Source organism: Mirounga angustirostris, unplaced genomic scaffold, assembly GCF_029215605.1.
Source record: "Mirounga angustirostris isolate CCGP_5_RB_7025 unplaced genomic scaffold, mMirAng1.0.hap1 SCAF_3, whole genome shotgun sequence".
NCBI lineage: Eukaryota > Metazoa > Chordata > Mammalia > Carnivora > Phocidae > Mirounga > Mirounga angustirostris.
Genome location: NW_026991711.1, coordinates 133,261,386 through 133,278,941, shown reverse-complemented (window position 1 = coordinate 133,278,941; position 17,556 = coordinate 133,261,386). Strand labels below are relative to the sequence as shown.

At 36.9% G+C, this 17,556-nt stretch overlaps 1 protein-coding gene and 1 pseudogene across 2 annotated transcripts; one reads left to right on the top strand and one right to left on the bottom strand.

Annotated features, from left to right (window-relative positions):
* Nucleotides 1-417: 417 nt before the first annotated feature.
* On the top strand, nt 418-14,697 carry SPC25 (SPC25 component of NDC80 kinetochore complex). Of its 2 annotated transcripts, none has more exons than XM_045868671.2 (7): nt 418-544; nt 1,366-1,518; nt 1,614-1,679; nt 7,126-7,272; nt 7,724-7,828; nt 12,480-12,578; nt 14,344-14,697. In XM_045868671.2, the coding sequence occupies exons 2-7, from the start codon at nt 1,380-1,382 to the stop codon at nt 14,466-14,468; spliced, it is 681 nt and encodes a 226-aa protein (XP_045724627.1). In that variant the 5' UTR covers nt 418-544; nt 1,366-1,379; the 3' UTR covers nt 14,469-14,697. The 2 variants fall into 2 exon arrangements, with proteins under 2 accessions (XP_045724627.1, XP_045724628.1); XM_045868672.3 differs by lacking the exon at nt 418-544 and adding an exon at nt 560-861.
* On the bottom strand, nt 7,689-11,658 carry LOC123838397 (ribosome biogenesis protein NSA2 homolog; annotated as a pseudogene).
* Nucleotides 14,698-17,556: the final 2,859 nt, after the last annotated feature.

The window sequence follows — 17,556 nt, the reverse complement described above, 5'->3', positions numbered from 1 at the left end:
AGACTTAAGAAATTTTGGAAACGTTCATATTAGAAGCCAGTAGACAGTAATGTTCCAACCAAATGATGAGACAGATTAAGCAATGGTATTTTTATTAGCTTTATTATTTTTTTTAATTAACTTTAAGCTACAGGAAGTATTAAAGAAGAGGGAATATACTTGGCAACAGAATGCGATTAAAGTTCAATATTTATATTTGTTACAGAAGCCTTTATTTGAAATTGATGAAGGCCTTGTGCTGGGGCGAGTCCCTCTGGAGCTATTAATTAGTATTTTACGAAGCAGAGCTGAGAGTCCGACTTGTCTCAGAGAAAACTACAAATCCCAGAATGCACTTCCCCTATCTTTTCGCGAGAATCCCGGAGGGCTAGATCAACCAATCCCGTCATGAGGAGCCTAGCTATCAGCCAATCCGAAGGCGAATGGGCGCCCGAGGGCGGGAGGAGCAAGGCGCCCTAAGATTTGAAATAGGAAAGTCGGCGCGGCTGCGGGACCTGGTTCTGGAGACCCGGTTTTGGCTCGAATTGGTTCAGGTCTTTTGTGGGTAGGTGGCGGGGCTCAGGCCTCCTGGAGAAGGTGAGGGAGGTGGGAACTCACCAGGGCTCCCCGATCCGCCTGTCGCGATAAGGGAAAGTGGGTTTCCGGGCGGGATTTATTTTCGAGAACGAGGTCTGAAATGCACCGCTTGTTGTTTGCACGTCGGGTGGGCGGCGGTGAGGCTGAAAGGTTCCGGGTTTCAGCGAACGAGAGGTCTGTGGCCCTCCTGGGAAGGTTTTATTAGCGGTACAGAAAACTGGTGGAGCCTGCAGTCTTACGGGACACTGTTTTACAGAAGAGGACACCAAGACCCAGAGAGTGCAGGTGACTTGTACCTTTCCTGGACTAAGCCCACTAAATTCCCACTCCAGTCGCCTGTTCAGTGCTACTTTTCCTGATCTTAGTGGGAGGGAGAGACAGGCTAGATGTGGGGTCTTATCCTGTGAGAGGGGGCCATCCATCTGGGACCTGGCAATGCAGGCCAGAATTCAGATGGTCAGAGCTGGAAACGCCTTATAAGTTACCAATTTTACTTGTGAGAAAACGGAGTCAGAATCATTTTCCCAAGGTCATAGAGCTGTGTGAGTGTCTTGTGCAGTTACACTACTGACAAGTCCCTGGGAGGTAAAGATGTCTTTCCTGGAATCTTGCATCTTAACGGTGGTTAAGTCCAGGTGGCTTGATCTGCCCTGGAATATCTAGAGTTAAAAGTAAACTGCTAACTCTTTTCTAGCAAAGGTCACACTGCCAAAATACGCTTGATTGGAATGTGAGCCTGATTTGATTTCAATGACTCATAAGAAATATAATGTTCTATTTGTTCTGTAGCATTTTCTTCCAAAATGATAGAGGACGAACTTGCACTATTTGATAAAAGCATAAACGAATTTTGGAATAAATTCAAAAGCACTGTCAGTGACACTTCCTGTGGGATGGTGGGACTAAGAGATACCTACAAAGACTCCATCAAAGCATGTGGAGGTAACTGAAGTTAACTTGTAACATGCTGTTTTGTTGTTCTTGCTTTTTATGTTATTTCAGCTGAATTGAAACTTCAATTCCAATTTCTCTTTCAGAAAAGCTGTCTGTGAAATTAAAGGAAGAAGAACGAATGGTTGAGATGTTTCTGGAATATCAAAATCGTAGGTGACAAACTGTAGATCACAGAGTTTTTTTAGATTGAACATCTTTAGGCAATCCCTCATACAAATAAAACAATGTATTGTGTGTGTGTATATATACACATACATATAAAACTAATAAACATTTGTGTACCTACAGCCCAGCTTAAGAAATAGAACATCCCATGTATACTTTTCTCTTCTCCCACCTTCCAGAACTAACCTCTTAGTATTTAGTATTGTTTTTTGAATGTTATATAAATGGCATCATTTTGTGTGTATCCTGTCCCTTTTTTTTATTCATCAGTATGCTTGTGAGATTCATCTGTGCTGATGTGTAAATGCCAGTTATTTGAAAAATGAGTTTGTTTTCTCATTGGAAGTCATAGGCTGGGGGTTGAAAAGCTGGAGTTCCTCCGTTCTTTGGGGGTAGGGTTAGTACTCTTGACTGTTTTCTCCATATTTTTCCTGTTATTCTTGCCCTCTCGTTTATACCACTCTGGAGTTTCCACGGTGTATGTGTAGGTTTTATTGAATTCTTACAGATCACAGACTTGTGGCCACAGGCTAAATTTCACGGCACCATGTTTTAAACACTATTAATGGAATGTCTTTAGATGGAACATGTGTCCTTTAATTTGCTACAATCCCCAATAATTTCTTTGGCTTTGTTTTGCCCACTTATTATCTGGCCCCTGAAGGCGTTTGATTTTGGAACCCTGGTAGGCTATAATGCTAGCCTTTTACCCGTATTTACTTTCTGAGCTGCCCTGAAGTTTCCTTGCCCTTTTATTGTTTTCATTTCTTCTGTAACCACAAGCAGAAAGGAAAACCACTTGTGTGTATGTGTGTGTGTGTAAACATTCTTGGTTTGTAGAATTGCTGGGGGTTAGAAACGTAAGTTTGAAACTATCAATTTTTGCTACTATGAGTCTCAGTGTGCTCTTAAAGATGACCCGTAGTGAAAATATGCTCGAAATAGTCTAAAATCTAAAAGCATTATCAGTTGTTTTTCTTTAAAATAACAGTTTATGCTTGAACAGAAATATAATTTACCTAAGTTTAATTAATTCAGTTAAGATTTGACTGATATTTGTCTAGCGTGGAGACAACAGTGCACAAAGTATAATGTCTACATACTGGTTACAATTTAGTGGAATATACAAACAGGGAATCCACAATTAAAATACATGGTAATAATTGCTGTAATAATGGAATGGGCTGAGTGAGCACAGAATTTTTTTCATTTTTAAGGTGTCTACCCTAAAATGAGCATGTTTATTTGCTGCAGGAAAGAAGTCAGTGGAGAAACAGATGTTGAAAAAAGGGTCAGGGGACAATGAGTAGTAGAATAGAGGGGAGGGAATCTGGATTAACCATAGATTGGAGAAGGAGCCACTGGTACTCTGTCAGGAGAGGATACTGATACAGATACATGTGGGGAGTCAGCAAGCTTGAGGGAACTTATTCACTCACCACATGTTTGTTGAGTAGCTACTCTGTGCCAGGTACCCTTCTAGGAAGATACTGCAGAGAACAAATTAGCCAAAAATTCTGGCCCACCTGGAGCATCTGTTCCTTCTATTTATCAAAAGGAGGAAGATCCTCTGTTCAAAGTGAGAGGCATTTACTATGGACCAGGCTCTTAAATCCTGAAATCTTTACAAGACAGAAGTTTGAAACTCACTGAGATTAAGAAACTTAGCTAAGGTCATACATTTGATAGATACAAGGTTTAAGAGTGCAGCCAAAATGTCTGCTCTTTCCAGTGTTAGCATGAAACAACCTTTCCACATGGAAGGAAAATTCGAGGGAGGGTTTGTGTGGTGAGTAGTAGTGAAAGTTTGAAATACCTGCCCTAGAGAATAAAAGAGACAGCTGACTATGTACACGTAAAATAATAGTTATGCAACATCAAGGGCCCTTACATTTGTGTGGGCACAAATCCATACAGTTCATTCTTTCTTCTCTTTTCTTTCTGAAAGGTTCCAGAACCTTTTTTTTTTAAGATTTATTTATTTGTTTATTTGAGAGAGCAGGGGTGGGGGGGGGATGGGCAGAGGGAAAGAATCACAGGCCGACTCTGCGCTGAGCACAGGGCCGATGTGCTTGATCCCACAGCCCTGGGATCACGACTCAAGCCAAAATCAAGAGTTAGACACCCACTGCCTGTGCCACCCAGGTGCCCCCATACGGTTCTTTAAATGTTGTAAGAAAAACACTGACATATATGGTATTTATGTATCATTAATAGTTTAGAAGTTTCCATATTATTATCATTGGAGACTCTAGCCCTATGAAGTAAATACAGGGAGCCGCCATCATTATTCTTGTTTCATAAGCGTCGCCAAAGTTGTAATTTGACCAAGGTCCTTGGGTGACAACTGAGAAACCAGGATGGAACCGAGACCTTTGGACTTTAAATATGCATCTCTTTTGTCATACAACATACTTACCTTTTTTTAAAGTAGCATTTTTCTATAGCAGCCACTCTGGAAAATAGTATGGAGGTTCCTCAGAAAATTAAAAATAGAACTACCATATGATCCCCACTATGGGTGTTTATTAGAGGAAAATGAAAACTAACTCAAAAAGATATCTGCACCCCCGTGTTTATTATTTACAATAGCCAAGTTAAGGAAACAACCTGTGTGTTCATAGATGGATGAGTGGATAAAGTGATTGTGGTGTGTGTGTATATATATATACACGATAGAATAAAGCCATGAAAGTAATGAAATGTTGACATTTGTGACATAGATGGGTCTCGAGGGCATTATGCTAAGTGAAATAAGGCAGAGAGACAAATACTATATGATATGTGTGGAATCTAAAAAAAAAATTTTTTTTTAAACAAGCAAACTCATAGATAACAGATTGGTGGTTGCCAGAGGCAGGGTTTGGGAGAAGAAATGGCTGAACTGTTTTTGGCTTTGGTTTTGGTTTAAATTGAATTTTTTTTTTTAAAGCATTTTTCTTTCTGTTAATTCTGATAAAATGTCTATCTTTAAATTATACTTGACATAATATATGATCATGTCCAAATTCTTGGAAAATACAGAAAAGTAAACAAATTATCTGAAACGTTGAGAATCATATTTAACAAAGTGACGTACTTTTTTTCTTTTTTCTTTTTCATGTGCTATGTAGTATTTTTGACATAATTTTGTTCATGGTGTCTATATAACTTTTTTTTTTAGAGTATTTTTCCATATTGCTAAATTCTTTGAAAAAATATTCTACCTTATGGATCTACTGTATTTAATAATTTACCCATGAGCCATTTAGGATGTTTTCAGTTTTTCACCATTATAAATAATACTGAAAATAATCTTTTGTATATAAGTACTTGCACACATCTTGTTTTCTTAAAGTAACTTGTAGAAATGAAATAACTAATCAAAGGACATGAATATCCTTAAGACTTGTTTTGCAATGTCAAAGATATGCTACAAGAACTCTAGTATTTTGCATTCTTCTCAACTGCTAGCTATTATTTTTGTAAACATTGTTGTACTAAATTAAAATTGGTATGTTATTGCTTTATTTGCATTTCTGTGATTACTACTTGTGTTAAATTGTCTTTCATATTTATTAACCATCTGCAGTCTACATTTCCTCTGTTTATTCTTTTGTCTGTTTTTGTCTTAGGAATTTTATATTTGTGTCTTCTTTAGATTAAGAACAGTCAGGGGAGGGGCACCTGGGTGGCTCAGTTAAGTGGCTGCCTTTGGCTTGGGTCATGATCCTGGAGTCCTGGGATTGAGCCCTGAGTTGGGCTCCCTGCTCAGCAAGGAGCCTGCTTCTCCCTCTCCCTCTGTCTGCTGCTCCCCCTGCTTGTGCTCTCTCTCTCTCTGTCAAATAAATCAATCAATCTTAAAAAAAAAAAAAAAAACAGTTGGGGAGAATATTTAATGCTCAAAAGCATGGTCTTTAAAGTCAAATCCTGAGTTTGAATCCAGGTCTTCTATTTATTGCATCCTAGCAAGTAAAGCTTTGGGCACGTTAGTCATCTGCTGAGCCTTTTTCCTCTTTTAAATTAGATCTACAAAATGTATAATAGTGAAATTTAAGTAAATTTACAGAAGTATAAGGTGTTGAACAAAGTTCCTAGCATATAGTAGAGTTTGCTTATTTGAATCAAATATGAGGTTTTTCGCCTACTTAACTTTTATGTAGCTGGTATATGTTTTTCTCTTTGATTTCTTTTTGCCTTTGAGTAAAAAGATCTTTCCCCATAGAAGTAATTTTATATTCAGATACTGCCTTTTAGGTTTTGTAAGATTTCATTTTATATTTAAATATTTAATAAATATGGAATTTATTTTGGATTTCAGCACGGTTTGGGGAACCATCTACCACTTGTTTTTATATTTCATTTCTCATATTAATTTCCTAAATATACCAATGTTTGTTTGGAAATGCAGTTTTTGTTTTAACTAAACTGTATGTCATTTCTTCAGCTGGTACCCCACTATTGTATTAAAAGTGTCACAATCACAGATGTTAAATTTAATAGGACAAGTCCCTTTCCTCATTATTTTTCTTACTGTATTTCCTTAACTCTTCTCACCTGTGTATTCGTCAGATAAATTTTATAGTTACTTTTTTAGGTCTTCCCTTTCCCTTCCCTCAAATTCCACTGGGACTGCATTAATGTAGAAATGGATTTGGGAAATAGTGACATCTTTATAATATTTAGAAGCATAAAATGTCTTTCCATACATCCAGGTCAAATCAAATACATGTCTCAGACAGGTTTTGCCCTTTTTTTCATATAGGGCCTACATATTTCTTGATCTAGATTATTCCTAGATGTTTTGTTTATTACAAATATAAATGAGGTTTCATCCTTCCTTCCTCTCTGTCTCCCTTCCTCTCTTCCTTCACTTCTTTCTGTTGTTTTTTTTTTTTAGTGTCTTCCAGAATCATTAATACAACATTAGAATGAACCGTTTCTTTAAAGCACTGTGTAAAAACATTGTCCGGATTTTGGTTGTCTTTGATGGTGAGCTTTATTTATGTACTTACTTGAAGAGTAGAGCTGCAGGGTCTTTTATTTTCAAATGCAAATAGAAAAGAATAGGATTTTTTTCTTTTTGTTCTTTATAATTTTTGAACCATTAGGAAGCACTTACCAACTAAAACATTATTGATCTTATGAAAGTCAATTATTTCTTTTTTTTTAAATTTTTTTTTTTTAAGATTTTATTTATTTGCGAGAGAGAGAATGAGAGACAGAGAGCATGAGAGGGAGGAGGGTCAGAGGGAGAAGCAGACTCCCTGCTGAGCAGGGAGCCCGATGTGGGACTCGATCCCGGGACTCCAGGATCATGACCTGAGCTGAAGGCAGTCGCTTAACCAACTGAGCCACCCAGGCGCCCCGAAAGTCAATTATTTCTTATCTGTGATAGATGTTGGAGAGCAAAGTATATATATTCTAGCTAACACTTTGTGTTTCTTACAGAGATCTGTAGGCAGAATAACCTCATTCAAGAAAAAAAAGATAACTTGTTAAGGTTGATTGCTGAAATAAAAGACAAAAAGCAGGAACTGGAAGTACTGACTGCAAATATTCAGGATCTTAAGGAAGAATATGCTAAGAAGAAGGAAAGTAAGTTTCCAGTTATACACATATTTAAAACATTAACCTAAATTTCAAAGTGGTGATGGTTCACAATTCTGTATCTCTTGCCTTCTCTCCAGTTCATTACTAAAAATGGATGACATGCCTCAGGGACATAGCCAGCCACTCAGTTCTGCAAGGAAGCTGTGTGAAGTTAGCTAAGTGGGCTGTATTTTATCTTGTTTTACTTAAAGGTCCTTTTGATTTCTAATATAACCAGAGTGATAATGCAATTGATATGGCAGCTTAATTAAGCAGAGTGGGAGACAGTTTCACTAAATTAGATTTGTCTGGAGAAGCCATAGTATATTTTATGCAACAGAGTTATTGATCACACATTCTCTGCCAGGAACTATTAAGCACATTTTTTATGCTGTGAAGTCTCTTTGTCTAAAAAAATTTCATATTCAAATATGTGTATTTTTTAAAAAAATCATAGCTATTTCTGCTGCTAACAAAGCTAATGAAGAGAGGTTGAAAAGACTACAGAAATCTGCAGACTTATATAAAGATCGACTTGGACTAGAAATTCGAAAAATTTATGGTATGTATATTAATGTAAGTAAAACATACGAGATTAGAAAGGTATATCTTAAGTAGGGAATTTAAAAAATGTTCTCAAAGAAAATAATGACAACATTATTAACTTTTTAGAAAATAGGAAAGAATTTAAACATTTTTATCATCCTAACATAATTACTGCTGTCTTGGTTATTTATCATCCAGTATTTTAATAAATGTATTTTTGGCATGATTGCCACCACGAAAATAATTTTTGTTCCTTGTTCTTACTGGTATTGTATGATTAGCATTTTTCCAGTTGCTATCGCCTTCCTTTGGTAGTTTTAAAATGGTAGTGTAATAATTCATTCCGTTAATGTATCTTAATTTATCCAATCTTTTATCTATCATTTAATACAGGTTTGTTTCTAACTTAACCTTTGGATTCTGCCTGTGGTTCGGTTTTAGAAGTACTATAGTGAATATAGACTTCTCCATTTCTTTTGTATAATTTCCATGGAATTCCCAGAGAGGCATTACTGGGTTAAAGCATGTAAATATTTTAATGGCGTTATGTGTAGTATATGTGCCAATTTATATCAATATTTGTTGTGTTAGCAGTCCCCAAGATCACCGTCAGGTTTGGTGATTCCCTAGAAAGACTTACAGGACTCTGCATATAGTCATATTCATGGCTCAGATTTATTGCAGAGAGGATACAAAACAAAATCAGCCCAAAAAAGGCACTGGGGCAAAGTCTAAAAGAAACACTTTTTCAGACATAATTTTTTAAGAGTCTTAATCCAGCAGAGTCACACAGGATGTGCTTAGTTCCCTTAGCACTGAATGTGACAATACGTGTAAAGTGTTGTCTATCAGGGAAGCTCATCAGAGACTCTTGCAGCTTGTGCTGGTTTTCTCTAGACTTCACCCCATGTGTTTTTCCCTTTGCTGATTTTGCCGTAGCCTTTCTCTCTAATAAATCATAGCCGTGAGTATGACCCTGTGGGGAGTCCTATGATTCCTCCTTGTGACTCTTCAAATCTGGGGTGGTTTGGGGGGCCCCAACACCAGCCAATGACCAACTTGCAAGCAGGCCTTTCTAAAATTCTTAATGATAGCAGCATCAGGCCTGCCATATTAATTCTTTTGTGCACATCTCTCTACAATGTAAAGAGTACCCATTTCATTGTCTTCTTGCAAGAATTGTAGTTTTTTAAGTTTGTTTGTGTTTGGGTTTTTTTTGGTAGTTGACTTGATATAATTGGAGCATTTATTTTTAAGTGCATTTCTTTGATTATTAATGAAAAGGTAAACCTTTTTTCTGTATATTTAATTATATTTCTTTGATTGTCTGGGCTCTTCATTCATATATCTGTGAGTCTTGTTTCTGCCCCACCCCTCCATCTGTTGGAATAAGCTTTTAATAAAAAATAATAACCTTTTGATTAGAGGGAAATACAGGATACAGGGTCCAGCTCTGAATTTTTGATCCATTGGACTTACTGTCATCCTGAGGTGCTTTTGAACCAGAAAGCTTTAGAATTATTTTAGATTTAAAAATAAAACTTTCTCATGGCCCTCAAAAGTCAGGAAATGTTTTTTAAAGAAGACAACCCAAATTAAACCCTTCATTATCTTAGGAAGTCTTTTTTCATTGGCATGTTTCCCTCCCATTTCTATTAACACTTCTAAAAATCTGGTGTACTGGGGGTGCCTGGGTGGCATAGCCAGCTAAGTGACAGACTCTTGGTTTCAGCTCAGGTCATGATCTCAGGGTTGTGAGATCAAACCCAGCGACCTGCGACAGGTGTCGGGCTCCCTGCTCAGCGTGGCATCTGCTCAAGATTCTCTCTCCCTCTGCCCTTCCCCACCCCTCTCATAAATAAATAAATCAATAAATCTTGTTTTTAAAATCTGGTGTACTAATGTAATTATTTCATTTTGATTAAAAATGTAAGACATGTTTTTCAATATTACTTTTTGTAATTAAAACTATTTTTTTTTATTTTAATAAATGTCTATTTTAATGTTTTTCACAATAGAATAAATACTTCTCTTGATGACTGCAGATACGTAAGGCTGTTTGGTGGTATTCAGAACCACCACAATAATGGTGGTCTTCCTGATCGGTGTGTAGTCTTCAGTAATTATAAGGATTTTCGTGTCTGAAACTGCTGTCAAACCAGCAGGACTGCATTTATGCATCCATCATTTTCAGGATTGTTGGTAACCTGGGCATATTTTCCCCAAATAACTTTGCCTTCTTGTGTCACAAGGCCCAACTCACTCAGGTTCACCTCAATTACAGTACCTTTGGTAATAACGCCCAAAGTTGTATATAGTGGGGATGAAGGATTCTTTTTTACAACAAGTATTGGCAGGCAAAAGGTGGCTTTCAATTCAGGGTGAGTTACATGGGCCTTTTTGAAACGTAAGCCCATTGGTCTAATGAATCTTTCATATTTAGGTGGTTTTCGAGTAAAGCTGTCTCCAACAAAGCAGACTTTAGTGACCATCCTCTTCCATGCTTGCTTCTTTCTCTTTTGTGTTCGAATAACTTTTAATACTTCTGTTTCTCCCTGGGCATGAACTTTGGGTAAAGGAACTTCCCATTTTCCTGCTTTCTCTTTTCGTTTTTGTTTAATCATATTGGAAAGTACTTTAGCTCAGGACTGTCCCTCTCTGTCCAGTAGATATACAGGTACTGCTCCTTGTGGAGTCTTTTCATCATTCTTTTTTTTGGTGTTTCTCTTTTCATGCATCTTGATAGTCTTTTTCATTTGTATTGTCTCAGCATGGCACTGTTTATGGTAGAGGTTAGCTTTCAGACCAATCATCTTTTTTGCCTTCTTTGATCGTTCATGAGCCTCTCGACCTTTCTTTTTTTTTTCATGGTAATTCAAACAATAACCATATTGCTTCCGGTGTAACTCAGTGTATTCATTTTGTGGCGTGGTGACGGCCGCAGAGCTGTCGGTTGCAGCTGCTGGAGTACAAAGAAGCTCTCAATTTTCAGGTCTCCCAGACCCGTGAGCTGACTCCACGCAAGCCGCGACCTAATTACAACTATTTTTAAAATGAGATTTCCTAATTTTTTATGCTGTAGAGCAAAATTAAAATGTATGTGAGTTTCTACTTTGTGGCTGCCATTTTTAATTTCTAATGGGCATTTACTCCTTTGGGAGCATTTGGAGGTCTTTTGGAAAATAGGCATTAAGTCTGGATTACTGTGTAGAAAAGGTCAAATTAAATCTGTTTAGTAGTACATTTTTTTATTGTGGTAAAACTATGACCTAGAATTTGCCATTTTAACTATTTTTATCGTACAATTCAGTGACATTAATTACATTGACAATGCAGTGCAATCATCAGCACATTTCCAGAATTATTCATCACTGCAAACAGAAATTATGTACTCATTAAGCAATAACTTCTTATTCCTCCCCCCCAGCCCCTGATAACCTCTAATCTACTTCCTGTCTCTATAATTACCTATTCTAAGTATTTCATATAGGTGGAATCCTAAAGTATTTGTTCTTTTGCATCTGGATTATTTTACTTAGCATGTTTTCAAGGTTCATTCATGTTGTAGCATGTATCGGAAGTTCCTTCCTTTTCATGACCAAATAATATTCCATTGTGTGTATATACCATATTTTGTTTATCTGATCATCTATCAGTGAACACACGGTTATTATCACCTTTTGGCTGCTGTGAGTAATGCTGCTATAAACGTTGGCAAAGTTACAGGAGTCCCTATTCTCAGTTCTTTTGAGTATGTACCTTGGAATAGAGTCACTGGGTCCTATTGTAATTCTTGATTTAAACTTTTTGAGGCACTGCCAAACTTTTCCACAGCTTCAGCACCATCTTGCATTTGTCTTCATCCACACTTTTCTTGTTTTGTTTTGTTTTGTTATAGCTGTCCTGGTAGGTGTGAAATGATATCTCATTGTAGTTTGGTTTGCATTTCCCCAGTGATTAGCGGTGTTGAGCATCTTTCCATGTGCTTATTGACCATTTGTGTCTGTTCTTTGGAGAAATATCTATTCAAGTCCTTTTTGTCCATTTTCAAATTGGGTTGCTTTTCTTTTAGTTGTTCAGTTGTAGTTTTTTAAAATATATCCTATATATTAAATCCATGTCAGAGATATGATTTACAAATATTTTCTCCCATTCTGTGGGTTATCTTTTCACTCTCTTGATAATATCCTTTGAAGGACAAAAGTTTTTATTTTTTGATGAAGTCCAGTGTATCAATTATTTTCTTTTGTTGTGCTTTTTAAAATCATATTTATACGGGCGCCTGGGTGGCTCAGTTGGTTAAGCGACTGCCTTCAGCTCAGGTCATGATCCTGGAGTCCCGGGATCGAGTCCCGCATCGGGCTCCCTGCTCGGCAGGGAGTCTGCTTCTCCCTCTGACCCTCCTCCCTCTCATGCTCTCTGTCTCTCATTCTCTCTGTCTCAAATAAATAAATAAAATCTTTAAAAAAAAAAAATCATATTTATACTACAGTTCATTTAAAACTAATTTGTAACTTGTACATTTGGAGGTTTGGTTAAATATATATATGTATGTATGTATGTATTTAGCATATAGATATTAAGGACAGGTGAGAAAGCTCATCTCCATTGAAACCCTTGGCACGATAAAATATTCTCATACCAAATAATCTAATCTCTCTTTTCAGGTGATAAATTACAGTTTATATTCACTAATATTGACCCTAAGCATCCTGAGAACCCATTTATGTTTTCCCTCCACCTAAATGAAGCCAAGGAGTATGAAGGTATGTATTCCTATCTCTTAACTAGTATTTAAGATTGGCATCCCCAAATGTTATCTGACTCCACATAGAAAGTAATAGGAAGGAAAGTAATTCCCACAAGGTAGTGCTTTCTTTGCCAGTCTTGCTTCATGGGATAGTGTCTTCTAAAGCCTGTGAGTATAGTTGTGATTTGTAGTTATTATGTAGGATCCTAAATATGTCCCTTTTCTTCAGAACGGCACGGTGCCACAGTGGCAGAAAAGTGTTAAAGGCCACAGATCAATGCATTTCATATACAAGTTTGAATTATCCTTTTAGAGAACTTAAAGCTAAAGTTATAAAGGATATAACTATGTAAATATGAATATTATAATTTATGCAAGTAGTTGATTTTAAAAGCAAATGCTAAGTCATCAGAATGTGATCATTTATCTTCCCAAAAATCAATTTAAGAAATATTACTGTCTCCTGAAAAATCCCACACATTGATAATTTAGCTCACTTACTGATTCTCCAGCAGGCCAGAAGGTCATCAATTTATGGGGAATATATATGATTGATAATAGGGGGAACAAGAAGAGAATGGAAATATATTTATTTCTTTTTAATTCTTCTAATGCCCCTTTTAAGGTAATTTTTCATTTATTGGAATTCAGGAAAATGTTTCTCAGCTCATTAGACCTGTGTTCTCATCTTAAAGCATTTATAGCAGATACACACTCAGGAGAGCTGCTGAGTTGGCTCCCTAATGTACTCTGGTGACTCGGTCCTCATTCTCATGGAATTTATATTGTATATTGTATTTATATATTCTCTCAGTAAATTTTTTTTAATGAGTGCTAAATTTTAAAAAGCAAACCCAAAAAACCCACATACCTAGGTTTTTAGTGTTCTCCAAATTGTATATTCTCTCTTGCTACATAGTATCACAGTATTTGATAGTGTATTAAAATAGAATCTACAGTGTGATTTTGAACCAAGTGCTCTTCGCTATTCTTTCTCTTATGGTCATGGTCCTTGTTTCCTAAGCGATCTCAACCAAAGAGCTAGAAGTCTGACATGGTCGAATTTCTTCTCCTTGGACAAAGGACTAAATTGTTGGGAGAGAAACCTGGATCATTCCTTTCCTTTGACCACCCTCACTGGAGACTTGGTCCCAAGATGTACCATTTTGTACAACTACATGTGAGAGCTGTACTGTTTACTTGGGACTTTGTGTCTCATTTGATTAGGAAGCCTTATAATTAGAATACACTTTTAGAATGGCAGTCACATTTTCTAATGAAAACTTATAAAAGTTTAGATTTTTTCCCATAGTTATAAATTATTAAAAGTTGGCTTTGAAAGTTGTTCTCTTTTGATCTAGTGACCAGAAACTAGAAGTCAAGCCAAAGGTTTACAGAGAAAACTGACTTAACTGTTTAAAAAAACAACACACACACCTGTTAAAACAGTTTAGTTAAAACAAAATGTATAGAAAGATGATGGGAAATGGCATTCTGTTCTTTATCACTAAGCTCTTCAATCCCTTGACTACCACCCGTTTACCTTTAAAGTAAGATCGTAGTACTTAAGATTTTAGTATTTAGAGATTAAACAAAGAAGAGGTCCAAAAGATAGTTAGGATATGAAAATCAGTTGTATCTATTGTTCTGTGCTCAAAGCATTTCAATAAAATGGACTTGAAATGATTTGAATTAGATGAAAGCATCTAAATTAGAAACACTTCTCTTCCATAAAAAAATCTCATTCAAATTATCTTCTATTTTTTTTTTTTTCCTTCTAGTGTCAGATAGTGCTCCTCATCTTGAGTGCCTGGCAGAATTTCAAGAGAATGTAAGGAAGACCAACAATTTCTCGGCTTTTCTTGCCAATGTTCGGAAAGCTTTTACTGCTATGGTTTATAATTAATGTATGAATAGTATATAAAAATTGTTCATTTTTCTTCCCTATTGTGTATCTCTCTCTCTTTTTTTTATCATTGTGTATCTCTTTTAAAAAGAATTCTTATTATCCATTGTTTGCCTATATAATTTTTTTGTATTTCTGTAACATTTCTGTGTGGTGTATTTCTTTAAATTATTTTAATTAAAATCTTAAGAAATAAAATTTATAAAGTCAAATGTGTCCTTTCTAAAATGAAAGTGTACTATGTATATATATATATATATGTGTGTGTGTGTTTGTGTGTGTGTATACATATTTTTTAATGGCAGGCATGGGCAGTTTAAGGCTAGCCTGGAAATGGGAATTCGTACAACCAACACTGTGTCTCATTGGTTTCCAAGCTTTTTATTTTTTTTATCTTTTTTTAAGATTTTATTTATTTGCCAGAGAGAGCAAGAGAGTACAAGCAGGGGGAGCCACAGGGAGCCCAATGTGGGGCTTGATCCCAGGACCCTGGGATCGTGACCCAAGCTGAAGGCAGACGCTTAACTGACTGAGCCACCCAGGTGCCCCTCCAAGCTTTTTAAGGTCATGGATTAGTAATAAAAAATTAGGAATGTGGGCCCAACCTAAGGTTAGCAAATTTTGAAATGTACTTGGCAAAAATAAATACTACTATACTATCATTCTAATATCATAAAGGAAAGAAAATTTTTCTCTCACACCAAAAGGAATCTATAGTTAAAATAAAGGGCAAACCTTCACATCAGAAGGTTAGCAGGATTCTACTAAGATACTCAAAAAAGGATACATTTTTGAAAATCCAAAAGTGGAAAATTTACAATCCCTTTCCATTTTATAACATTTATACTGTTTAATTGTCATCTGGATATAAGTTTGCCATCTTGGAATCTTCTTCAACACAGACTAGAGTTAAAATGTCAACTTGTTCTAAGATTCTGTTTTTTGTCACTATCCTTATGAATTCGGTTGTATTAAGTATGCTGTCTATAACGGAAGCCACATAATACTGGTTCAGGATATCTTGGGCACAACTAAAAGCCACAAAACAATGGCCTCCATGCCTCCAGTTCCTTCTGCTACTCCCTGAAGTGAGGTGGAATTTTCCAGCCAGTTATCTAGTTAGAGTAGGAAGAGAGTTTCAGAGCACTTCCCCTCAGTTGCCTCTCATGCCTAGGACTTGGCTCAGAGTTCTGCTCACCATCATATAGCAGTAGAATTTATCGGAAAAGAATGCTATGGGTTGGTGGGAATGTTGTCACTGACCAATCCCGTTGTGCAGACCAGCTTTTAGGAACCATTGATTGATATTCTCCCTGTAGAGATAAAAGGTTAATAAATTGCCCTAGAGATTGGAGTGTGTGCTACCAACATTCTATTTTATATTTTTAATATTAAATAATAGTAAATATTAAACAAAGCACTAATGCACAAGCAATGGCCCAAGTAAGAAATCAAACAGCAAATCCATATATGTCAAAACAAACAAGAAAGAAAACAATATTTGAAAACCTATGGGGTGCAGCAAAAGCAGATGGTAGAGTGAAATTTATGCTATAAATGCTTATATTAAGAAAAAAAGTTGAAATTACATTAAACCCCAAGGAACTAGAAAAAGAAGAAACTTAACAAATTTAGTAGAGAAAGCAAATAATAAAAATCAGAAATAAATAAAATAGAGACCAGAATAAGCAATAATATAACATTGGAAGTAATGACTAGTTTTTCAAAAAAATAAAATTGGCATGCTTTACACTAAGAAAAAAAAGACTTTTCCATCATACAGAAGAAGGCAGAGACTTAGACAAAATGCCAAGATGGAGAAATTTATCCCAAATGAAAGAACAAGATAAGGTCACAGCCAGAGATCTAAGCAAAACAGGCATAAGTAACATGCCTGATGAAGAATTTAAAGCAATAATCATAAGGATACTCACTGGGCTTGAGAAAAGAATAGAAGACATCAGGAGACCTTACCACAGAGATAAAAGACTTTAAAAAAAGAATTAATCTTTTTTTTTTTTTTTTTTTTAAGATTTGGTGTATTTATTTGACAGAGAGAGAGAGAACACAAGCGGGGGGGGGGCAGGAGAGGAGAAGCAGGCTCCCTGCTGAGCAGGGAGCCTGATATGGGGCTCGATCCCAGGACCCTGGAACCATGACCTGAGCCGAAGGCAGACACTTAACCGACGGAGCTACCCAGGTGACCCCTCTCCTCCTTTAATATTTCTTGCAGGGCTGGTTTAGTGGTCATGAACTCCTTTAGTTTTTGTTTGCCTGGGAAACTCTATTTCTGCTTCCATTCTGAATGATAGCCTTGCTGGGTAAAGTATTCTTGGCTGCAGATTTTCCCATTCAGCACTTTGAATATATCATGCCATTCTCTTCCGACTTGCCAAGTTTCTGCTGAGAAATCTCCAGCTAGCCTTATGGGTTTTCCCTTGTAAGTTAAGGACTTCGTTTGTCTTGCTGCTTTTAAGATTTTTTTATCATTATATTTTGAAAATTTAATTAGATTATGTCTAGGTGTTGGCTTGCTTTTGTGATTTTGAAGGGCATTCCCCGTGCCTCCTGGATATGGATATGAAAAGCTAGTTATGTCTCCTGCCCCTGAAAGTAATGGCCTTATGAAGAGGTCATGTAGTGCCCAGGGCCTGGCGCTTCACAGGGTGTCTGCGGTATATGCTGTGTGCACTCAGCTGTCATGTTTTGGCTGCTATCCTTCAGGCCAGTGGTCTGCTTCTTGACTGCTGTGGACAGTGTCTGGTCCCTGGCCTGAATGTGGTGAGTTTTAACTAGGTGTGCTCTAATCTACTTGCAAAATGAGACCTGACACCAACTCCACCAGAATTGAGGCCCAACAGAACTCTCTGGATGGAAGATCTGTTGTGGGCAGGGGTTTGTGTTTGTCTTCTGGCGGCGGGGGGGGGGGGGGGGGGGGGTGGCTGCCTCACTGGGACTGAGACAAGCTTGACTGAAATGGGCAGTCCCACCAGAGCATGGGGTGGGGTGGGTGGCTTGGTGTAAGCAAGTTAGGTAGTCATTGTCCTGGTTGACTTTCCCTCAGATGGCTCTGTGTTTATGTTGAGGA